The 22,855-nt window shown below is 33.8% G+C and overlaps 2 protein-coding genes across 4 annotated transcripts; one reads left to right on the top strand and one right to left on the bottom strand.

Moving 5' to 3' along the window:
* The first annotated feature begins 7,406 nt into the window (after positions 1–7,406).
* On the top strand, positions 7,407–21,333 carry ccl20a.4 (chemokine (C-C motif) ligand 20a, duplicate 4). 3 transcript variants are annotated; one of them, XM_067363447.1, is made up of 9 exons: positions 7,407–7,637; positions 8,126–8,224; positions 9,450–9,557; positions 13,753–13,864; positions 14,486–14,552; positions 19,781–19,845; positions 20,637–20,745; positions 20,881–20,958; positions 21,193–21,333. In XM_067363447.1, the coding sequence occupies exons 4-8, from the start codon at positions 13,851–13,853 to the stop codon at positions 20,920–20,922; spliced, it is 297 nt and encodes a 98-aa protein (XP_067219548.1). In that variant the 5' UTR covers positions 7,407–7,637; positions 8,126–8,224; positions 9,450–9,557; positions 13,753–13,850; the 3' UTR covers positions 20,923–20,958; positions 21,193–21,333. The 3 variants fall into 3 exon arrangements, with proteins under 3 accessions (XP_067219548.1, XP_067219549.1, XP_067219551.1); XM_067363448.1 differs by lacking the exons at positions 7,407–7,637; positions 8,126–8,224; positions 14,486–14,552 and having other exon boundaries at positions 21,193–21,328; XM_067363450.1 differs by lacking the exons at positions 7,407–7,637; positions 8,126–8,224; positions 9,450–9,557; positions 13,753–13,864; positions 14,486–14,552 and having other exon boundaries at positions 19,619–19,845; positions 21,193–21,328.
* On the bottom strand, positions 9,158–10,193 carry ccl20a.3 (chemokine (C-C motif) ligand 20a, duplicate 3). Its single transcript, XM_067363446.1, has 4 exons — positions 10,056–10,193; positions 9,646–9,745; positions 9,473–9,550; positions 9,158–9,360 (listed from the first exon to the last, which is right to left on the bottom strand). Exons 1-4 carry the CDS (start codon positions 10,132–10,134, stop codon positions 9,318–9,320), a joined length of 300 nt encoding a protein of 99 aa, XP_067219547.1. The 5' UTR covers positions 10,135–10,193; the 3' UTR covers positions 9,158–9,317.
* Positions 21,334–22,855: the final 1,522 nt, after the last annotated feature.

The following is a 22,855-nucleotide window of genomic DNA, read 5'->3' as shown; positions in this document are numbered from 1 at the left end:
AATGCTATGAAGATAAAGATATATCGGCACATATACTGTAATAAATAACTGTTGTCGTGAGTCAGTTCAATAAACCCAGCAATTTGACTTTTATGGTTCTTTTCGAGCCCAAAAGTTACTTGCACAGCTCCGTTTGAACACAGATCCACAGTGCTGGGATCACACCTCCTTGCCTGGAGCTGTAAATCAAAGGTAATGCAGAATGACATTGTCTGTCTGAGTTATTCTCAGTGCTAGTGTATTCTTTAAGGGCCCCAATAAATGGTTTGATGAGTGCAGTTTTCTTTATTTCTTATGTAAACAGGATGTTGGGACATATCGATGGGTTTATCCCATTTGTGTGTGTGTGTTTGTTTTCATGATTTATGAGGACACATTTGTATAATGACATGGGTATTACACTGGTATTATGACCTAAACATGTTTTATGAGGACATTTCATGAGTCCTCATATTTAAAATAGCTTTAAAAACATACTAAACACTGTTTTATTAAAAATGTAAAAATGCAGAATGTTTTCTGTGATGGGTAGGGGTAGAGTGTGTCTGTGTGTGTGTGTGTGTGTGTGTGTGTGGGTGGGGGCATTTAAGATTATAAAAAATATCAGTAAGCTATAATATATATAAAATCGTCATTTATTGGGGATATTCAACTGGGAGGTGACTGTCCTGAACCCTAACCCCTAAATTTCAACTAATGAAATTTTTTTTCCATATTTGTTTTTAAAAATGTATTTTTTATGTTTTTAAAAAGTGAAGTTAAAAAATAAATTATATACATTTTATTTTTAAATCATGAAACTTTATGTAAAAATATGTCCCGCATTTTCATTTCACTACCGAAACAGTATATGATTTAGTCCATTGGCTGAGACTGATTTTAACCACACTTCTACATTTTTGATCAGGAAATATTCTATATAGTAAAAATATAGAATATATAGATAGAAATATCTATATAGTAGATAGATACCATCATTGTGAGTTAAATGTGTTTAAAAGTCTGAAAATCTGTGTGTAACTTTAAGGAGTGTCACTACCAAACACCTTTTTTTCTGCAATTAAGCAAACTTTTTTTGGGTGTTATTCCATAAGATTTAGTTTTTGTGTGTGTACAACTGTTCAGGGTAGTGTTTCCCAAAAGCATCGTAAGCCTAAATTGATCGTCGCTCCATTGATCAACTTAGGCTTACGATGCTTTTGGGAAACACTACCCTGAACTGTGCTAGGTAACTGTGTGCTGATTAGCATCTTTGAGCTAGGCTCAAAAGTATCTAAAATTGTCACTACCGAAACAGTCACATCCGAAACATGTGGTGAAGTTTTGGTTATGACATCATTGTTTGAGTGTTATTTGATTTTTTTTTTTTTTTTTCGTGTGTGTGTACAACTGTTCAGAACTGTGCTAGCTAACCATGTGCTGATTATTATCTTTGAGCTATAGGCTCAAAAGTATCTAAAATTGTCACTACTGAAACAGTCATGACTGAAACAGTTATCATCATTTTGGTAGTGACAAAAGGGAACTCAATCATTTATTTGGGAGAAATAAACAAAAATTTAGTACAGGTATGCATTATCATATTTTAATATGTTTTAGTAATGTTTTAGTATGTGATTTAAAATTCTGTAATGTGATGTGGTGGCTACCAACACCGTCACTACCGTAAATGTGCAGTTGCAAATGAAACATAGGATGTTTTGTCAAAAATAAATTATATTGAATTATCAACTAAGATGTTATGATAGTGTTTATGATAGTGTCAATGTATATTCAAACTAATGAATCCTTAACTTTAAAGGTGCTAAAGAGGATGTTTTGTTTTATACATTTTTGCAATATTACTTGAAACTGTCTTTACTAACTGATAAAAGACTAATTATTAGGTGCACTGAAAGTAATAATACTAATTTACATCATCTGTGCACGAGGTAGGGCCTTAAAAACAGCCAATCGTTGGCCCTCTGGCTTGTCAATCACTGCCATGACATTCCTTGTGAGAGACGAGAGCGGCTGCGCGCTCCAGTAACTTTCCACACTCTACAGGCGCCGCATGCAATGTTTTTCTCCGGAGACAGGAGTAACAACTGCAGATTGTGAGTTACCTGCGGTGAGTCCGACATAATGAATCCACTAACACGACACATGCCGGTGGTAAACACTCGTGCACAAGTTTTTGGAGGCGTTCCCTCGAAAGGAGGGGGTTGTTCTTACGCATGCGCTCATTTCAAAAACTCAGTAACAGTCTTTGGTTTCTCAGTCGATGAAAAGTTCCTCTTTAGCACCTTTAAATCAGTATGATAAACTATCCTTTTACAAAGAAAGACTGGATTCAAAATACATCAAATCTCATAAATTACACTTGAAATGTTGTTAAAATTGTAATTGTTATTGAATTACCTGTGAAAACTTAAAAAAAAAAAATTGCAAAAAATTATTTGCAAGGCAGATGTAAACAAAATCTTAATAGGTCAATGTAACCCTTCTTATTAAATTCTTTATTATTATGTCTCGGTAGTGACAAATTTGTGTAGAAGAAAAATATTCCAAAAAAAATAATTCCGCACAATTACTAGAAATGTGTACCTTGGATATTATACAATTTGCATACATACAAAATATGTGGAAAAAGACATTCTTTTTCAAGACTCTGACTTTGAACCAATTCTGTATAATGGCCCATATACACACCAATAGGCTTTATTCACAACCAAGATGTGAACTCTGAAAATCTGAAATGGCAATTATAGGATATGAATGCTTAGCTCTTTATCTAAAAGAGTTTTGGCTTATATGGACAGCAATTACATACGTGTATTAGTTCATGTGCCGGGGGAAGTTTGCTGCTCACTGTTGCGTAAAAGGAAAGATTAGAGCCGGGCAGTGGAGCTGTTTTGTTGCCGTGTTCCTGTTTGTGTGTGTGGGTGTTTTGGAATGTGTGTGTTTCTCCATTATTCAGCAGGAAGTCCTCTGTGTGTGCAGCCGTGCAGAGAGGACCGAGGCAATGATGTCATCGCCAGTCATGAGAGCGTCGTTGGTAATTAAACAACTCAGCTGCAGGAAGTGTGTGTGTGAAATACTTTTGGGGGCAAAATGGCTGCAAAAATTCCCTAGAAGCAGCCAATTATGAATAATTCCTTTTGAGTATGCTGTGAAATAGCAAAAAAATGGTCCATAAAAAGAATAAATAATGTGTTATTCAGTTTTACAAATAGCAAAAGTTGAATTTTAGTGTTAAGTCTGTGGCCCAGTATTTTAATTAGATTTATTTGAGGACAATAAAGTTAGTGGGAGGTTTTCATCCAAAAAGTTGTTACTGTTCATTTTAGTGTTCAGTGCTCTGAAACACCAAAGATATACTTATGAAAAGTGTTGGGGATAGTTACTTTTAAAAGTAATGCGTTACAATATTGCGTTACTCCCTAAAAAAGTAACTTACTGCATTTACTTAGTTACTTTTTGTGGAAAGTAAAGTATTACGTTACTTTTGTGTTACTTTTTCTCACTTTAGCTGGGCTCACTTGTTTGTTTTTTAAAGGGTTAGTTCACCCAAAAATGTAGGCTTTTTGACGTAAAACCAGGAAGCGTTGCACTGTGTCTAAATGTAAAAAAGCATAGGAGAATGACAGGGAAGAGAAGAAATTCTTTATTTTTGTTTTGTTTTTGCACACAAAAAGTATTCTTGTTTCTTCAAAACATTAAGGTTGAACCACTGTAGTCACATGGTCTATTTTAACAATGTATTTGCTTACTTTCTGGTCCTTGAAAAATTCAATGACGTTGTGGCCTATGTGTGGTTCAGATACCTTTCGGATTTCATCACAAATATCTTAATTTGTGTTCCGAAGATTAATGAAGGTCTTACGGATTTGGAACGACATGAGGGTGAGTAATTAATGACAGAAATTTCATTTTTGGGTGACATAACCCTTTTATAACAAAAAACATGAAGGCAAATGTGAAGGCCCTTTCACACCGAAAGTAAAATGAATTAGCCTCAGGCTGAAGGAAATGCAATTTCATGTATGTACAGTAGCTCAAACCTTTCAGCTGTGCTGCCATTCTGGATTGCAGAAGAAAAAGAAACACAAATGTGATGTTAACTATGATGCTCAAAGTTCAATGCAAAGGGAGATATTTTCTTTTAAAGGTGCCCTCGATTCAAAAATTGAATTTATCTCGGCATAGTTGAATAACAAGAGTTCATGGAAAAGACATACAGTGAGTCTCAAACTCCATTGTTTCCTCCTTCTTATATAAAACTCATTTGTTTAAAAGACCTCCGAAAAACAGGCGAATCTCAACATAACACCGACTGTTACGTAATAGTCGGGATCATTAATATGTACGCCCCCAATATTTGCATATGCCAACCCATGTTCCCAGCATTATGAAAGGCATTGCACAAGGGCAGCCAGTATTAACGTCTGGATGTGCACAGCTGAATCATCAGACTAGGTAAGCAAGCAAGAACAACAGCGAAAAATGGCAGATGGAGCAATAATAACTGACATGATTCATGATAACATGATATTTTTAGTGATATTTGTAAATTGTCTTTCTACATGTTTCGTTAGCATGTTGCTAATGTACTGTTAAATGTGGTTAAAGTTACCATCGTTTCTTACTGTATTCACGGAGACAAGAGCCGTCGTTATTTTCATTTTTAAACACTTGCAGTCTGTATAATTCATAAACACAACTTCATTCTTTATAAAACTCTCCAACAGTGTAGCATTAGCTGTTAGCCACGGAGCATAGCCTCAAACTCATTCATAATTAAAGTGAACTTTCAAATAAACACTGTACTTACGCGCAGGGCCGGCTCTAGCCCTTTGGTTGCCCTAGGCGAGATTTGCCAGGGTCTTACTTGCTGCAGGCTGAGCATCCCTGGTCTCAGTGGTCTGTGTTTCACTGGGGCCTGGAATGCTAGATGTGACTTCGGTAAAGTTGGTTTTATATTCGCACATTCGGACATCCGTATTCAATAGCCTTGTTAATCACACTACATTGGACATTCACAAGTAAATTAAAACAATACTTGCCTATTTTGATCGACTGTGAAAAATGATGTAAGTTGACAATCAGTGGTTGTCAATTTCATATCGCTGCTTAAAATTCACAAACATTAATTTATTGCACATTTATTGGAAAGTACAACACCGACCAACTGTCACAACATTCTTGCTGTACAAAGACATTAACAAGCAGAGAACGGAACAAAATGGATGAGAAATTAATATTGCTGCTCTCCGAAAATACATCGCAAAGTAATTTCACATTGTGTCAACATTTTAAGTCTGAAACAAATTACCTGCAAAATCAGTTATAAGTAACAGTGCCGCAGATATTCCGTATCATAGCAACAAAGCGTCTCAACGGAAAAAAAACGCTGCGCAGCTGAAGCGCTCACAGACGGGCGTTTTAAGCAGAGCGCCTAGTTTTCAGCTGGCTAAAAACGCTTTGGTGGACACATGGCCTAATGGCTGAGATGAAAAGATTTACCTCTATACTGGGTTTTCCTTTTATCTTCTTGCTTTCTCCGTTTTCGTCCCTGTGCACCGGAGGGTTTATTAGACCGCTTCATTTTCTTCATCAACTGCGCACTTGCCTAATGTAACGTAACGGCGACCCTATAGGGCGCCCGCGCCCGCGCCCCCAACATATTTGTCGCCCTAGGCAACCACCTAGTTCGCCTATAGCAATCGCCGGCCCTGCTTACGCGATTAGACATGCTGCATGATGAAAACTTTGTAAAGATCCATTTTGAGGATTATTTTAGCTGTTTGAACTTTTTTTATGTTGTTTAAGGCAACGCGAGCTCCGTGGGCGAAGAGCACAAGCAATTAAAGGGCCAGCAGCCCTGAATCGCTCATTTATAATTATGCCCCAAAATAGTCATTTAAAAAAATGAATTAAAAAAAATCTATGGGTTATTTTGAGCTGAAACTTCACAGACACATTCAGGGGACACCTTAGACTTATATTACGTCTTTTTTTTTTTAAATTCTAGGGCACCTTTAAAGAATTCTTTAAGGACTACAACAAACGGCTGGTCTACAATGAGCTTCTTCCCAGGTTGGTGACATCACTAACCCTAAAATTTACATAAACCCTGCCCCCGAGAACACGCAACAAAGAGATGAGGCCATGTTATTGCAATACAGTATGTAACACAAATGCAATAGCATGTCATAAAAGCAAGATGCCAACATAAGATATAACCGTAATTAAACTAAACTATAACTTACCTGTTTATTATCTTCAGATTATCTTCATGCAGCATATATTCTCTGGCTCTGTAGACATCTTACAATAGTTCCCAGTTCCACACGAACAATTTATCGATTATCATGACAGAAAATGCTAATCAGTGACTTTAAGATATCCCACATCAGCTACATAAATTCATCAACTAACCATTCAAAAAACTTCCTGTTGCATTCTACATATTGTCACTTCTTCTTGAGTCTCTCCATCATTGTCCGACTTCGGTTTGAACATAAAAGGCTGAACAGTTTCTGACATTTTCAGTGAGTCTGAGGTAATCGGCACTGCTAACACTGTGGGCTAAGGAGCTCTTGAAACCCCACCCTCTGCTTAGGAGCAGCAGCTCATTTGCATTTAAAGAGACACACAAAAACGGAGCGTATTTGCTCACCCTCAAAAAATGACAAATTTAACATGCTATCAAAAATTACCTTGAGCTAAAACTTCACATACACACTCTGGGGACATCAGAGACTTGTTTTGCATCTTGTAAATATGACATTATACCACCCCTTTAAAGTCATTTTTGCTTGTTGGTATGACTGAACTGGATCATCAAATGTCAGCAGCAAAGACATTGGTAAATAAAGTGAGATTAAATACATGAAGTATATTTGTGTTAATACGTTTCAGGTTTTAGTATATTTATGTTCATTATTTCAGGTTTGAATAAGATTCAGAGTTTCATTTTGAGGAATACTGAATCTGTTTTTGTGCAAGTGAGATGAGTAAATGCATACTCACATTTAGCCTAGAAATACAATAACCGTCATGTTCACACAGCGCACACAACACCTCTGCACTTCTGATTTCTCTCAACATGGAGACGGGGAGCTGTGAGTCAATAAATGGGAAAACAAAGTAACTTGAGTTACTTTTTTGAATATAAAGTATTTTGTTGCAAATTTAAAAAGTAATATGTTGCTTTACTACTTGAAAAAAGTAATCTGATTACATAACTCCTGTTACTTGTAATGCGTTACACCCAACAGTGCTGAAAGTGGGAAATAAAAATAATTTCTTTTTTTAATACCATTAGCCTACCACTTCCGCCGTCTCACCGGAAGTTGTGCCCACGTTCTTTTTTTACAGTAGCGCCCACCGGATACAAGTGAATATTCAGATGAATATTTGAATATCAGGTTTCCATATTAGGCAGCTTCAACATCAAAGTGTTTTTAAGGTTGGAAATATCCTCTCATAGAATGCGTTTTGCAACTTCTCCTCCATAAATTATATTTTTGGATATTTTTATGATGCTTTTATGTCTTTTTATGTTTGAAAGCTTCAGTACTCATGTGTAATCTTCAGATAGTCTGCTTTTGTGTTCTACAAAGAAAGTCATATGAGTTTAGATCATCGTGAGGGTGAGTAAATGCTGACAAAATTTCCATTTTTTGTGCGAACTAGCCTGGCTCTTTAGTTTCTGTTTTCTCGTGTTTTTCACATACATTTCCTTATCAGTGTGAGATAAACAGCAGCCTGTGATTTACTCTCACTCTGGTCACCAATTAAGTATGCAGTGTAGGGAATTGTCTTTCTTCCTCGTTCCCACATATTGCGGGTTTTTATTTTATTTGTAAAACTTTCCCTTCATACATTAGATTATTATCTTCTTTTTTTTAGGCTACAGTCATTTATGATGAGCACCTTGCATCTATCTGTTAGTGTCTGTCACATGAGAAAGAAAGCCCTCATAAACACAGTTCTGATTCTGACCAGAGAGAAGATTAAATTAACAACTGACTTTATTAATAGACCAGCTGTTATTGATGATATATCATCCTATGCTGACGATGAGGCTACAATCAATCGCTGGTTTAGGACAATGAAATCAAAATGTTTTATTTTACAGAGGAGGGCGACACCATGTGGATCTTCTGATTATTTCATCTTTTTTCTTAGTCTGTGTAAAGTTCGTCACGCAAGAGAAGAAGAATGCATGTGTAACTAAGTAAGTATTCTGTTCATTTGACAAATTATCTTTCAAGGTTTGTTTGTTTTAAACCAGAGAGAAGTTGTTCTGCATTCCAGTGCTTCCTTACAGATGATATATTTAATGTTATTTCCCAGAGCTGAAGCATGAATGGGGAATTTTTCACCTAAGCCTTCCCAGGTGAAAAAAAGTACACTTCTATAATGTACTTAAAGTGCTCTATTTTCATGCACTAATTTTGTACTTATTATACTTCAGTACTTCTTAAGATAATATTAAGAACATCTAAGTGTACTCAACTGTGCTATTTTGAGACACCATGAAATATGAACTAAAATGTGCTTTTAATATACTATCTGTATTTAAAAATTGTATTTAGTTACCACTTGTAGTACACTATGGGTTCAAATGTACTATAAGTGGATCTAAATACAATTTTTAAATACAGAGATAGTATATTAAAAGCATTTAAGCTCATATTTCATGGTGTCTCAAAATAGCACAGTTGAGTACACTTAGATGTTCTTAATGTTATCTTAAGAAGTGCTAAAGTAGAATTTTTAGTATAATAAGTACAAATTTAGTGCACGAAAATAGAGCACTTTAAGTACATTATAGAAGTGTACTTTTTTTCACCAGGGTTTTTATAATCTTGTTAACACTATCATTCTCTGTCCAGTCACAGCACATTATTCAAATGAAAGAAAGCATGCCAATCATAGCACAAATTCCTCTGTACTTTCAATCTACTGTATGCACTTTGCATCATATGCAAATCTAGGAAATCAAATTCAAGTTATGGTAATGTGCATTTATTTGTTCTGAAACTCATATGTATCTAGTTAGAATGATTGTTAAATTTAATTGTTTGAGATACAAGTTTAAAGTTTGAGCTATAAGAACCGCAATTAAACACAAGATACAAAGTGTTCACTTTCCATAAAAAAATAATTTTAATGCATTGAATTAAAAAGCAAGCAAACAAATCGTACAAAATAACATGCATATACAAATATGCAAAGTACATATGCAAATTTCATAAAGAAATAGATCCTCCTCCGTAAAGAATTATTCTTGTAGTAACATCTGTTTAACTTCAGAAGTTGTAAAATTAAACTTTTAAATGCTTTTTGCTGATCGCTTGCACTTTCTCCCTAAAATGAGAAAAGAAATAACAGAATCATTAGCTTCAATTCAATGCTGTTCAATTAATCTGAGTTATCCTGTGTTTATTTATCCACAGAAATCACAAATCTGCAAGTTTACCTCAGTTTACGGATGCTCTCCATCACCCAGTCTTTGCTGGGGTCTGCGCAAATGTTCCTGCCTCCGTTTGTGTGGAATCTGTGGGGTAAGGAAACATCTTTTAGTTTGTTTTTCTTCAGGAATCTGTCATTCAATACATAATGCACTATGAATGCATCTTATACAGTACTTACATTACAGCATTAATGTGGCAGTTTCTTGTCATGTACTGAATGGAATATCCTTTGATGATATGAATTGGTACATTTCCTTTTGTGTACTTTCTGCAACATGCTGTAACACAACAATATTAGAATGTTAACACATACTGAGTTGTGTGTGTGTGTGTGTGTGTATATATATATATATATATATATATATATATAAAAATATATATATATATATATATATATATATATATATAAAAATATAATCACAAAATATCACAAAAGACTTATTCTGGTGAAGTTGTGAACACTATACTCTAAAAAACAACCCATGTTCGGGTCGAATATGGACAAACATCAGCGTTTTTAGAGTATGATTGAGCAAGTAGTTGATTACGAATCCACTTATGGAAAAAAGGAAAGAAAGATGTACTTACACAAAGTTGAGGCGTCTGCAGAGAGTACACTGAGAGCCATGACCATCATCACGATCACGATAGCTGAAACCCGAGTCATTGTCTCTGTGTCTGTGTGTGTGAGATCCTCCGAGCAAGAGTCAGATGTAAAGTGGGGCAGCAGTGAGAGTGGATGCTTTATATAGGCAGTTGGACGTGGAAACAACCTAGACAGGGTTTTCCGTGCATACGTAAACAGATGTACATGTGTACAAACAAAAAAAAATTACACCACAATGAGATCTTATCTGGCCTCTCAGTCAAATAGGTGCAACAAGGAAGAACAAAGAGGAAAAATGGCCTGCGGGAGTTTTTTATATTTACTTCCCTGAAAGAGAGAGTGAACCACCAACATATTTGAATTGTTTCCAACTGGTAAATTAATAATGTTGGAAACTCCGAGAGGCCTTTAGTTACAAATTGAAGGTCACTGGAAGAAAGACAAAAAATTCAAGACCAGAAATCTGCCAAAAATAAACCCGAATGTCTACTTTTGTCCAGGAAGTTTTGACAGAAATAATTTTACGTTATAGTAAATAAAAGAAAACACTATATTATTAGACTTAAAGGGTGTGTGGCATTGATTCATTTGAATGACTTATTAAATGTTAACAATGACTTTTATATACAATTTATTTAATCTGTTGTTTTTTTTTTGTATTGTGGTATGGTACACTGAAAGAAAATGATACACATGTCACAGCAGCAACACATACTATAAATTAAATATATACACAATATATGTAAAAAAAACAAGAACATTTACACCAACCAAAAATAACATGTCAAAAGTTATGGCACAGTTTACAGCAAATCACTTAGATTAAATAGTCTTACGGCAGATGAAAGGAAAAAGTCTTTCTATATCTCTCTTTTTAGTAACAAAAATATTGCTGAATGAGCTACACATAGCCCACATTGTTTCATAGAGGGGGTGAGATTAATGATTCATAATGGAAGACAGCTTCCTTATCCTTTCTTGCCCCGTTTCATCTACAGAGGGCAGAGGTCACCCACGCTGAACTAGCCCTCCTAATTGGTTTGTTGAGTCTTCATTTTTGTCCCTGTCAGAAATCCCACCACCCCGACAAACGACAGCATAGAAAGAGTAGATGATACGACAGTCTCATAAAAAGTCATTAAAGGTCTGGCACACACCCAACGATCTCGGTCGACTCAGCAAATGCATATGGCTCTCTGACCCTTCTTAAACAAATAAATCATGTGATCACAACAGTCCAGCTTATTGTTTAAGAAGACTTCAAGATATTTATTATGTTTCAATGTCCACCCCGTGAATATTTACAGGGATAATTTGATGTGTTTTCTTTTGGAAATCAGTTCAGTTTTACTTGCATTAAACTTGCATGAATTTATTTCTTCTTCTAAACACAAAAGAAGATATTATGAAGAATGTCAGAAACCAAATAGTCAATTTTTCCATATGGAAGTCAATGGGGCCCATCAACTGTTTGGAATAATTAACTTTGTTTTAATTTAATTTTTATTTTGATTAAGTTTTAGGAATTAACAGCTCGTAATAATACTTTATGACTAGAAGAAAAATAGCCATTGAACATGAAAATATTATGCAATCATTTGAGACATTTCTACTTATATAGAAGCTTTTTGGCATAAAGGGTTGAGTCAAAATTGAGTCAAGAGCCGGGTTCTCATCTTTTTTTCTAAAAGTGTATATATGCAACCTATATGTTTTATTTATTTATTTATTTATTTATTTATTGTTTTATTAATTATGAATTATTGTATTTAATGGTATTTTTAAACGTATTAGTGTATGACCTTGCTAATCTTAGCAATAAAACTGAGTTTGAGTCCAGTTTAATATTTGGACTCTGTTTTATATATTGTGTTGTATAGTATATTACATACTGTAATATTATAGTATATTTTGTACAGTATATTGTTTTATGTTAAGTGTATTTAACATTTATATTTATGCATTTGGCAGATGCTTTCATCAAAAGCGACTTATATTGCATTTCAATATATACATTTCAGCAGCTCATGCATTTCCTGACAAACGCTATCAAGCGCTACAGGAGTAAACTTAGTAAACGTTATTAAATATATAGGCTACAGCTGTGATGTCTTGACCACCTACACTTTTCACACAAATGCTATAGTGACAAATGCCGTAGTGACAAATAAGTGAGTCGAGTTGAGACATTTGTCGGTGAGTAATGGCAAATAAACTAACAAATATCTCCACACTCAATGTTTCAAGGCAAATACATCCAGATTTTATCCTAATAAGCCTATAGTGCACCTGCAGTTACTGGGACCAGCACATTAGGAATATATCATGTAATATAGTATTGTAAGTTTCTTAAGTTTTCATATCTGCTTTAAAAATAATTTCAACCAGCAGTAAAACTGAAAACATATCTTTGCTCAAAACAAAATGTGGTGCACTTACAACCTGCAGTGAACTTATCATTGCACTTTTTGGTTACTTTTAATGTAGTTGAAAATTAGTAGAAATTATGAAAATTACTGTTGTATACAAAATAATGTTTTGGCTCAACAATGACAACAACAAAATTTGCATCTTTTTGAGTTATAACAACTTCGAATGAAATTATGTTGAACCAACAAACTATACTGAGTTAGAGGAACTTGATAATCTGTAACGAAAACTCAAATTTATATGTTGATTACTCAAAAAATTAAAGGAGTGTCTATTTACACTAAGTGCAAATAGCGAACCTTGTTTGCAAATGCTATTTACACTAACTTTACACTAGCGCAGCAGTAGCAAGTAAGGCTCGCAGACTTGGCTTTTAATGTGATCGATGCGGGTACGAATTCGCCTTTTGCTGAGCTTGTATTTATTTTCAATAAAAATTAAAATAATGTTCTAAAAGTGGAAATAAACTGCGAATGATATATGCAAATAATATTAAAAGTGTTTTTTGGGTAGTGTTAGGGGAAGGTGTAGGTTTTTATTCTCCCAATAAGGTAGCATCAATTTAATAATTTTAATAAATATAATCATTTACACTCTATGATATTGCATCCTGTTAATGTACAAAAATGCTGAGGTGCAAATAGTATCTGCCAATATAAAGTACAGATAGCATTTAATTACTATCTACTCTTATTGCAAAGAACTGATACTTTTACATTGTGTAAATAGACTCTATTGCTATTTTCACCTAGTGTAAACAGCATCTATCGCTAAGAAAATATGCTATTTTCACTTAATGTAAACAGCCACTGTCAAAAATTAAAGGGGCTATATGTAGGATTCAGAAACCCTTGTTATTAGCGACACTGGTGGCCATTAAATAAACTGCAGCAAGTGCTCGTATTTGCAAAGTTACAGCGCTGAAAGTTTAATGCAAATAGATACATTGTCTTTTAAAGTTATGGCAGTTTAATGCCTACAATTACGACTGGTTGGGACTACAACAACCTTCTTCCTGACATCACCAACCCTGCAATAAACAGGGTATAAACCCAGCCCCTTGGAACACGCAACAAAGTAGGCAAGGCCATGTCGCATGACATTACGGAAGAGGAAGAGTTGTTTTAGTAGTGTTGTTGCCATGCCATCGAAACGCTGTTATTTATGAATAACAAAATTAAAATTTATGTTTAATTCTGTTCCTGACAATTATAATCCTAATTTGTGTGTATTCTGCACATTTCACAGAAGACAGCTTCCAGAATCTATGCGAGTTCAATGCTGGATTTGCACAAATAATATTACTGATGAAGCATTTCCCACTTTAAAAGCAGAAGCTGCTGTTTATGGGCCCCAACCTGTAAGTATGTTTTATTGTTTGTACATGTTTTTTAAATGTATAGTTTCTGTTGCTATGTTTTGGTTGCATCAAGGACGTAAACAAAGACCAACACGGTTTGGTTTCACTAGCCAGTTAGCTATATTCTATTGCATACTTCTCCAACAAACACCAACAAACTTCTATGTTCATAGACAAACAGTTGTTCATGCTATAAATTAAACGATACCTTTACAAAAATGCTACTACTCAGTCATGTATTCAGCTAAAGTAAAGCTTTAATCAGGATAAAACCGTATATTGAAAGCTAACATAAACAGCAGTAACATTTACAAGTGACAGCATATCTAAACACTTTGACACAAATACAAACGGAAATACTTACCATTCAGAAACATCCATTAAAAGCCGTGCTTGCAGAGGTTCTGCTTGACCCTCTTCATTACTGCTATCTGGGTTGATTCGGGCTCAAATTGATAAGGCAATATTGACGCCATTATTTACATTTCCACCGAAGCACATGCAACTATTACCCGTAATGGTAAGGGGCGTAGCTTTTCCGGACAACATGCACTTGGCGCTTCAGCGAATCACAATACACTGGACCAGCTAACTAATATGAGCACATTGTGTATTTTGAAGGGAGTGGTGTCATAGAACCAGGAAGTTAAACGGCTGTTCAAATGACAATGGAAACAGCAGAATAAAGGTAAAGTATATGAAAAATATAGCATTAAGACATGTTAAACTCTTCCCCATAAACACAATCAAGCCTAGAAAAAAGCCAGTGAACCACCCCTTTAAAGGGCGCATTAGTAATATGTCCCTATAGGCGGATGCCCACACATGTACACTCTGCTTGTTACACACAGGGATGCGAAGCAGCACACAAACATTTTTAAATATTAAAACTAAAGGGATTTCTCTCTGGAGAAGCATTCAGTCTTTCGACTTGCAAATTCTGCCATGTAAATAGCAAATCCGCCATGGTGCAAGCACGACTGGCTTTTAAAGGGAATGGAAGATGAGACTTTGATTGGTTTATTGAACAAAACACACCCGTGACTCATTAAGAGATTAGTACAACCCTTTTGGACCATGCGTCTGGTGCGCCGACCATTTTTTCCATTGTTAAACTAGCAAAAGAGGATTCTGATATGCCCTAAGTGCACTTGCACCATGTGTTTCAGACCATGTGCTTATATCAATAAAATAGGGCCCTATTTCTGGCTATGTGAGACATATTTTGAATGAATCCCTTTTCTTTGCATGATACATTGGCATTACCGTACAGAATTGCTGTTTTGGCATTATCCTGAACATTTTATAATAAGCATTCATTTCATGTGTAATTGACGGAAAGGAGGCTCTCGGGAGCATGCATTAACATCATATCATTTTGATTTTCCCAGCAAAATGTCCACAATTCTTTACATAAAAATCAGTCAACAGGCTTTAATAGACAACTTAGGAAGTCGGGAAAGGTCTTGTTTCGTTATAAGCTGTTCACACACTAGCAATAAAAAAAGCAATTAATAAATAAATATTCTTACATATAACCCCTTTAAGTTGCTCCAGCTACTAGCCCTGGAACCAATTAATCCACAGCTAGCATTAAATGTGCCTAATTTAGCACGTACATTTAATAAACAAGTTTTTATATATATATATATATATATATATATATATATATATATATATATATATATATATATATATATATATATATATATATATGACAAATTTGTCACTGGCATGCAGTCATTATAGAGTCTATGCAATGTTGACCTACATGTAGTCTACTCTTCAGCACAATGGTAACCATGAAAACTTCAACATAACAAAATCTCTTACATAACAGCATTGAACACTTACAGGTTTTCTCTGCACTAAAAACAAATAAAATAACACTTAATTTCAACATTTATTCTCCTTGTCCAGTCCTATGCAACACTTGCTGGGAACTAGAAATTCACAAGTTATCAAGACTACAAACCATTTTTAAAATCAATTAATGCAGAAATTTGAGTTTAAATTACACAATATTAAGTTAATGTAATCATCAACATTATTATGTTAACAGAACTCAACATGAAGTCAATAAATTTAAATTTTTAACTTGGCTACCATGTATTTATTTAACTTGTGGTAAAAGGTCCCCTGAATTAAAACATTTGTACTATATAAAGTGTTATTGACCAACATTTGTTCTCAAAGACACAGCAGCACATGGAATATTTTACATACTCTCAAACCACATGGAATCACCAGTTCAGATGGAGCGATAATGATTTGCTAAAGAGTGTCATGGTCCGTTTGACTTAGGAATTTTGAAACAAAGAACCTTTTAGCAACTGGGAATATCCACCAGGACAGGGATTCAAACCTTAACCTTTTGGTTATAAAGTGAAAGCATTAAGGAGTTATCATTGTATCATATCTTATGATTATATAACAGTTTTAAAACCACACACACACACACATGCACGCACACATATGGATCGTTCTGAGCTACTAATACGTTCAGCGGCGTCCTCGTTTCCACATGCTAATGTGTGGTTTCTAATGCGGGTTAGCTGACTTTCGTAATTTTTTCTAGGTCATAAAGTTTTATGTAACTCATGTCCTAAAATCAGAAAGTGAAATAGGTCATAAGAGTGAGAACAAAGCCTTACAGTGCTCCTTTAGCAATGAATCACTTCCCTTCAAACCCACAGTCTTCTTTTTAGTTTTGTTGCATGACTTTTAAAACACCAATTTTAATGTCACTTGAAAGCATTTCTCTCCATAATGGTTTTACTAAAACATTCTCAGATTCTTTTATTTACACCTCCAGGTTTAGAGAAGTGTCATGCTGCTTGACATTTTGAGCTTAATTTCTACGAAAGAAACTTTTGATGTTATATGGGGGAGTGTCTGAAGAATTATTGCGTTAGTTCATATTAAGTCAATCCTTCTTTTTCTTCTCACCATACACTGTGATCTGATCTAAAGCTGCGATAAGAGAATCTGATGAGTGATTTCCTTGAAAGGCGGATGCCTTTGACCACCCAATGTCTAAATGTTAGACTAGATGTTTAAATTAACTGTGTTATTTATATTATTTTAGCTCCCACATTATATTAAGTGTCTTTACTTTGTAAGATTTATATCAATAATTTGATATGATGCACTTATTGCGTATACATACATGCTTTTACATTGTGCTTAAATTTTAAAAAATACCTGCATATAATTACATCTGTAATTAATTTCTTTAAATACATTAGTGTTATTTTATTTTTATTATAGTTCTATTAATATTTTGAATTAGCTTTTATTTTTATATTTTTAGGTTTTAGTTAAAATTTTAGTGATTTTGTTGTGCTTTTGTAATTTTTTTATTTTATTTTAAAATATTGCTATTTAGGTTTAATTAATTTTATTTTCAGCTTTAGTTTTTATAATTTTAGTGCTTCAACTTATTTCAGTTTTTTATTATTTTATTATTTTATTTTAAGGTTTTCGGTGTAAGTTTTTCAACTTTCATTTTATTTTAGTTCATATTTATTTTAGTAGTTTTGGATAATAATAATCCTACCCTACATCTACCCCTTAACCCACCTTAACCCACCCTTAAACCTAACATTACCATGACCTTACCCTTATCTCACCTCAATAGCAGCAAAAGTGTTTTGCAATACAACAGGAACACAATAAGTATACTGTACCAAATGTTGTTTTTTTTCTTCTTAATTGAATTGTGTTAAAGACGCTTAATATAAAGTGTGACCTCATTTAATCTTTGTGACAAATTCGCCTGATTGTCACCACTGAGGGAGCGGCACTGGCGCATGTAGAAAGTAGATGTGTGGAAATGATATTTAACATGAGTAACTTATCTGGGTTAGGGTGTGAAATATCACTGTTTCACACCTTTCTTAAAAATGGGTTAGCACTTTATTTTTACAGTCTTGTTTTGCATGCACATATAATTACAATAACTGAGTAATAACAAGGTAATTACCCCTTACCACAAAACCTAACCTTATCTTACCCAGTATTAGGTAGGTACACTGTAAGTACACATATGTGTACATACTTTAAAAATAAAGTGCTACCAAAAATGCTCATTTGAAATAGAAAATGATTCATGAAAAATGGTGTGCTCACTGTTTAATGTTTAATGAACATTTGCATGACTTTGTCTAACATTGAGGGAAGGAATTCAGATACAAATTGTCAAATATATTGAATATATTCAAATATAGCATAATATATTGTTTATCTTTGTTTTCAAATTAACAAATTTTCAAGCTAAACCTTTCTGTGAAGATCTGCTCTGAGTGTCATTGTCTCTATTTGCTTATGTTAATAGTATATAAATATATACTATTTGTACAATACATTACATCTTTTTTTTAAGTGTTGTGTTTCTACAGGCCAAATACACGTTATTTATACATTATTTTAATAATATAATCAGAATTTTAAAAAACAAACACTTTTTTTCCCATATTACATATGTAATATTTAATTGTTTAGCTTAGGTTTTTTCTATTTAGGTTTTTGGCACTGATTTCTTTGCTTACAATTATTATTATTTTTAACTAATTAAACATTATAGTTAATTTATGAAAGTGAGGATAGCAAAATAAAGTAAACTGTGACATATTATACCTAAAAAGTTTTCATACAGTGGACTACCAGTAAAACTGATAAAAAATTTGGAACCAAAAATGATTCAGACCTGACCATGTTTTGCTTCAGTCTGACATAATTAAGATTAATTGTTTCTGACACAGTTTAACTCTGAGATCTTGTCATATTTTATTACCATTTTTATTTTTTAAACTAATAAACTGAATAAACTGTATTAATGAATGAAATGTTCAAGGTGTCTGAATACATTTGGGTTTGACTTTATATATACATACATACAAACAAACAAACATATACATACATGAGCTGTACATTTGTCAAATTCTTGTATAATTACGTTTTTTATCACTTATTGATGTTTAAAAAAAAAATTTTAAAGGGGAACTGTCAAACCTCCTAAAATAAACATCTCATCTTATACAGTACATTCATACTGTACATTTTACCTTAAAGGAGGGGGAAATCTACATGTTTACCCAGGTACAGTTTTTTAAACTAAACTAACTTTTTAAATTTTCAATTATTTATTTGAATTAAAGATAGTTTATTCATAAAATTTTATTTCCATTTTTTTTAACATTAAAATGAGGCAGTTGCCTTTTTTACTGTCAGAGTGATTATGATAATTATACTTTTTTTTGCATTCAATTCATTACAATATATGCAAGAATTATATTTACTGTTGTATAATATTTAGTGTCTAAACCGATAGTTTCATTGACACAATGCATTGGGAAAAAAAAAAAAAAATCCACCAATTTCAGCTTAAAAAGTTCAGTTGCTGCCTTAAATTAAGTATTATCAAATTGGTTTTACAAGTCATTTCAACTTAAATTATATTTAACTGACTTAAATCTTGTATAACTAAGGAAAAAAAAGGAAAAAAGTTGAAATAGTTTAAATTATTGTGATGACTTAAAGTATAATGTAAAAATATTTTTCCTTGATCATATAATTTTTTGCTAATTATGATTATTTTAACAAAATGAATTTTCTTTGATAATCAAAGCACAGAACCTATAATATTTAGAGGGATGGAATATCCCACTTTAGAAATTTACCTGGCCTACTAATATTTAACACCCAGATTTTCCCCCTGTCTTCCACCCCCAGTGATGTGGTCTTCAAATTCCCCTCATGAACAGCTATATAATGTAGATTTTGGGGATGCTATTCATCATCACTATCCTCAACATCGCTGCTACTCTCCGCACAACTAACTTATCAAATACTTTTGATCAATTTCAATTTTCTTTTTCATCTATAAGTGGCTTTTATCCCTCTCATAATGAACAGACTCGTCCTGACGTCATCGACGCTGCTGCTGTTGCTGTGTGTCTGGGTCACTTTGAGTCAAAGCAGTAAGTAAAACTGACTTTTATCAGACATTCTCTTTGGTTTAAAGTGTTTTTTCAGGGCTTTGAATTCAGAAGGCTGCTCTTTGAAATGTAACCTCATGCGTTTTTAATATATTTCACACATTTGGGATGAACACGTTTACCATGGCTGAGACGCTGCCATGCTTGATTATCAGATCTTTTGCAAATGATTTGTGATGAATTTACATCTTAATTCAGTGGTGAATTGAAGAGAAAAATGTAACATTTCTAACTTATCTGAGCATCATTTGACATGGTTCTGTTTTTGCAGTTGCATCACCTAAGCAATACAATTATGTCATTATTTACTAACCTTTTAATGTTCCAAACCGGTATGTTGTTAATTTTGTGAGACAAAACAGAGAAATTTTAAAGAATATTTATTTAACTCTTTTCTTCAAAATGGTCATTTTTTCATATGACTCCAAGATGCCTTTGGTTCTAGCAATGTTAAATGGATTTCACAAATAAGTTGTTGTACTTATAGAGATTCAAAGACAGAAACCCACTGGAATCAAATTAACATATTTTATTGTTAATTTTAAATTTACATGTATGAGTTTAACAGATGCTTTTACCCAAAGGGACTTTAAATAGAGAAACATAGGCAATTTGTCACAGAAACAACAATACTCATAATATGCAATGCCAGGATTCCTAGCAGGAAAGTGGGTGGCCTTGTGGATTAATGAATCTTTAAATGAACTCATGGGACAGGTTAGTTTGTCAGGTATCATAGAATCACATGTACTAAGAGTCTGTCATGTGTTCAGGTCCGGTGAAGTGCTGTACCAAGTATTCATCGCAGCCTTTTCCTGTTCACCGGCTGAAAGACTTCACACTGCAGGACTCCACCATGACCTGCAACATAGAGGCTGTCATGTGAGTAACAACTCTGGTTCTGTCTTAAATATATTAAAATTACATGTCTGGGATATTAATGTTATGACATAACAATGTGAAAGAACAGTCTGTGATATCTGTAATACTTAATCTAGAACATTCTCTCTCCTGCAGTTTTACTACGATAAAGGACAGACTGATCTGTGCCAACCCTGATGATCTGTGGGTTCAGAATGCCATCACACATATCCAGTGAGTTCAGCATTACATATACTTACAGTTGTTTCTTAAAAACAGTGTATATACTGAATGACATTGAGCACAAAGTGTAACCTTAGTTGTGAATATGACTAAACCGACAAACGTAGTCCTGACCCAGTTCAAAGTTTTTAATGTCTTTATCTCCTTATGCTGAATATACTGGTAAATGAGCTGAAGTTAAAACTTGAGAAGACTATATTAACCATTTTATTTTGTTTCTCGTAGGGAAAAGAAAAAGTCAGCATAAGGTGGACATCGTCAACTTGGTCTAAAACTTCCTTAAGCTGAACAAACCAACAGTACTATAAAGCACATGGATTAGAATTTATTTTTGTAATTAATAAATTAATATTTTGTTTTGACAGCAACAATGTGTCTTTTTGTTTTGTCTGCTATTGTTTCATCTTCAACATTTCTAAAAAGGTTATTTTTTAGTTTAGTTAATGTAATATTTTATGTTCACAAAGCTGCTCTGGCATTACAACACTAAATAAATCTTTACAGTAGTACGCCTGGGAAAGATAGAAATATGTTTGACCTTTTAGGTAAAAATGAAAAGAAAAAAAAAAACTTTTAAGTGGAGTTACATGTTTGAGAGGACAAAAAGTAGACAGTAGGGGGCAGTATGTATCCACTTGCCAGTAGCCCAAAACCCAAAATACGCTTTTAACCTTTAATGTTTTTTAATTATTGAAAATTTGTTATACTTATACAGTTAATCTGTGCAAATAGAAGTGATTAATGTAGACAGACTATTATTGTGATTTTACAGACATTCACAACATTGCTACATAACAGTCTTTTCCTGATCATGTTCACTCTGAAACCACAGTATGCAGTTGCATTAACATTTATAATTATACAAATTATTACAGTGAAAAGTATAGCAAAGTATTGCAACTAGTAGCTAGGAATATATTGTATAGCTAAGCATAATATATTGTTTTTTATAACATAATATATTGTTGTTTTGTTTTTTTTAAACAACTAAGCACAGGTTTTACCATTTATAGTGTAAAGCTGCAGACTTCCATCAAACCTCCGTATTCTGGTAGGGATCATTTTGTTGGCTCTAGTCCATTAAACAATTATGGATCAGTCAATGTGATTAGAGCTCAGGTGGAAGACCAACATTCAACATATCATCATAAATTGATTGTGGTGTGCTTGGGTTTTCAGTACCCTCCTAGGAGTATCCTCCTAGGACATGCATTATCAGAGTTTGGTTGCTCTTTATTTTATATTATGTGAACTTGTGTGTACTTACAGTGTACTTAAGAAAATACACAGGTAATATGAGGAAACTACATGGGTTAAGGTTAGGTTTAGGGGTATGATCAAGTTTAGTACCTAGTTATTACCCAGTTATTGCAATTTTTAAAATAAGTATGTACATGAGGCTGTGGTGAACTGGCCATCTGTCCAGGGTTCTTTCCCCTGTCTCTGACCTAGGCTCCAGGCCAATGACTTAGAAAATCGTATAAGGAATAGACAGAGAGAGAGAGAGAGATACATGTGGATGTTACCTTCTTATACTGTTATTTACAACCTAAACTGGACACATTAGCCTGAGACTGCAATCCCATAAATGTGTCGATGGGAGTGGAAAGTTCTGTATGTGGACAATGTGCAAATTGAAGAGCACAGACGCAGCCAGCTAGTTTCCATAATAACCAACGCAATCTACCAAGAGCAGCACAAATTAAATGATAAGGTGGTTTGGCAACATTCAAAATGCTGGTTTAAAAACAACTCAAGTTGGGTTGAAAATGGACAAACCCAGCGATTGGGTTGTTTTAACCCAGCGGTTGGGTTAAATGTTTGCTCAACATGCTGGGCAGTTTTATTTAACCCAAATATTGTTTAAAAATTACTATATGGCTGGCTT

This window comes from Chanodichthys erythropterus, chromosome 16 (assembly GCF_024489055.1).
Source record: "Chanodichthys erythropterus isolate Z2021 chromosome 16, ASM2448905v1, whole genome shotgun sequence".
In the NCBI taxonomy this organism is placed as follows: Eukaryota; Metazoa; Chordata; class Actinopteri; order Cypriniformes; family Xenocyprididae; genus Chanodichthys; species Chanodichthys erythropterus.
Note: the sequence above shows the minus strand (reverse complement) of the source record. Positions and strands in the feature narration are given on the sequence as shown.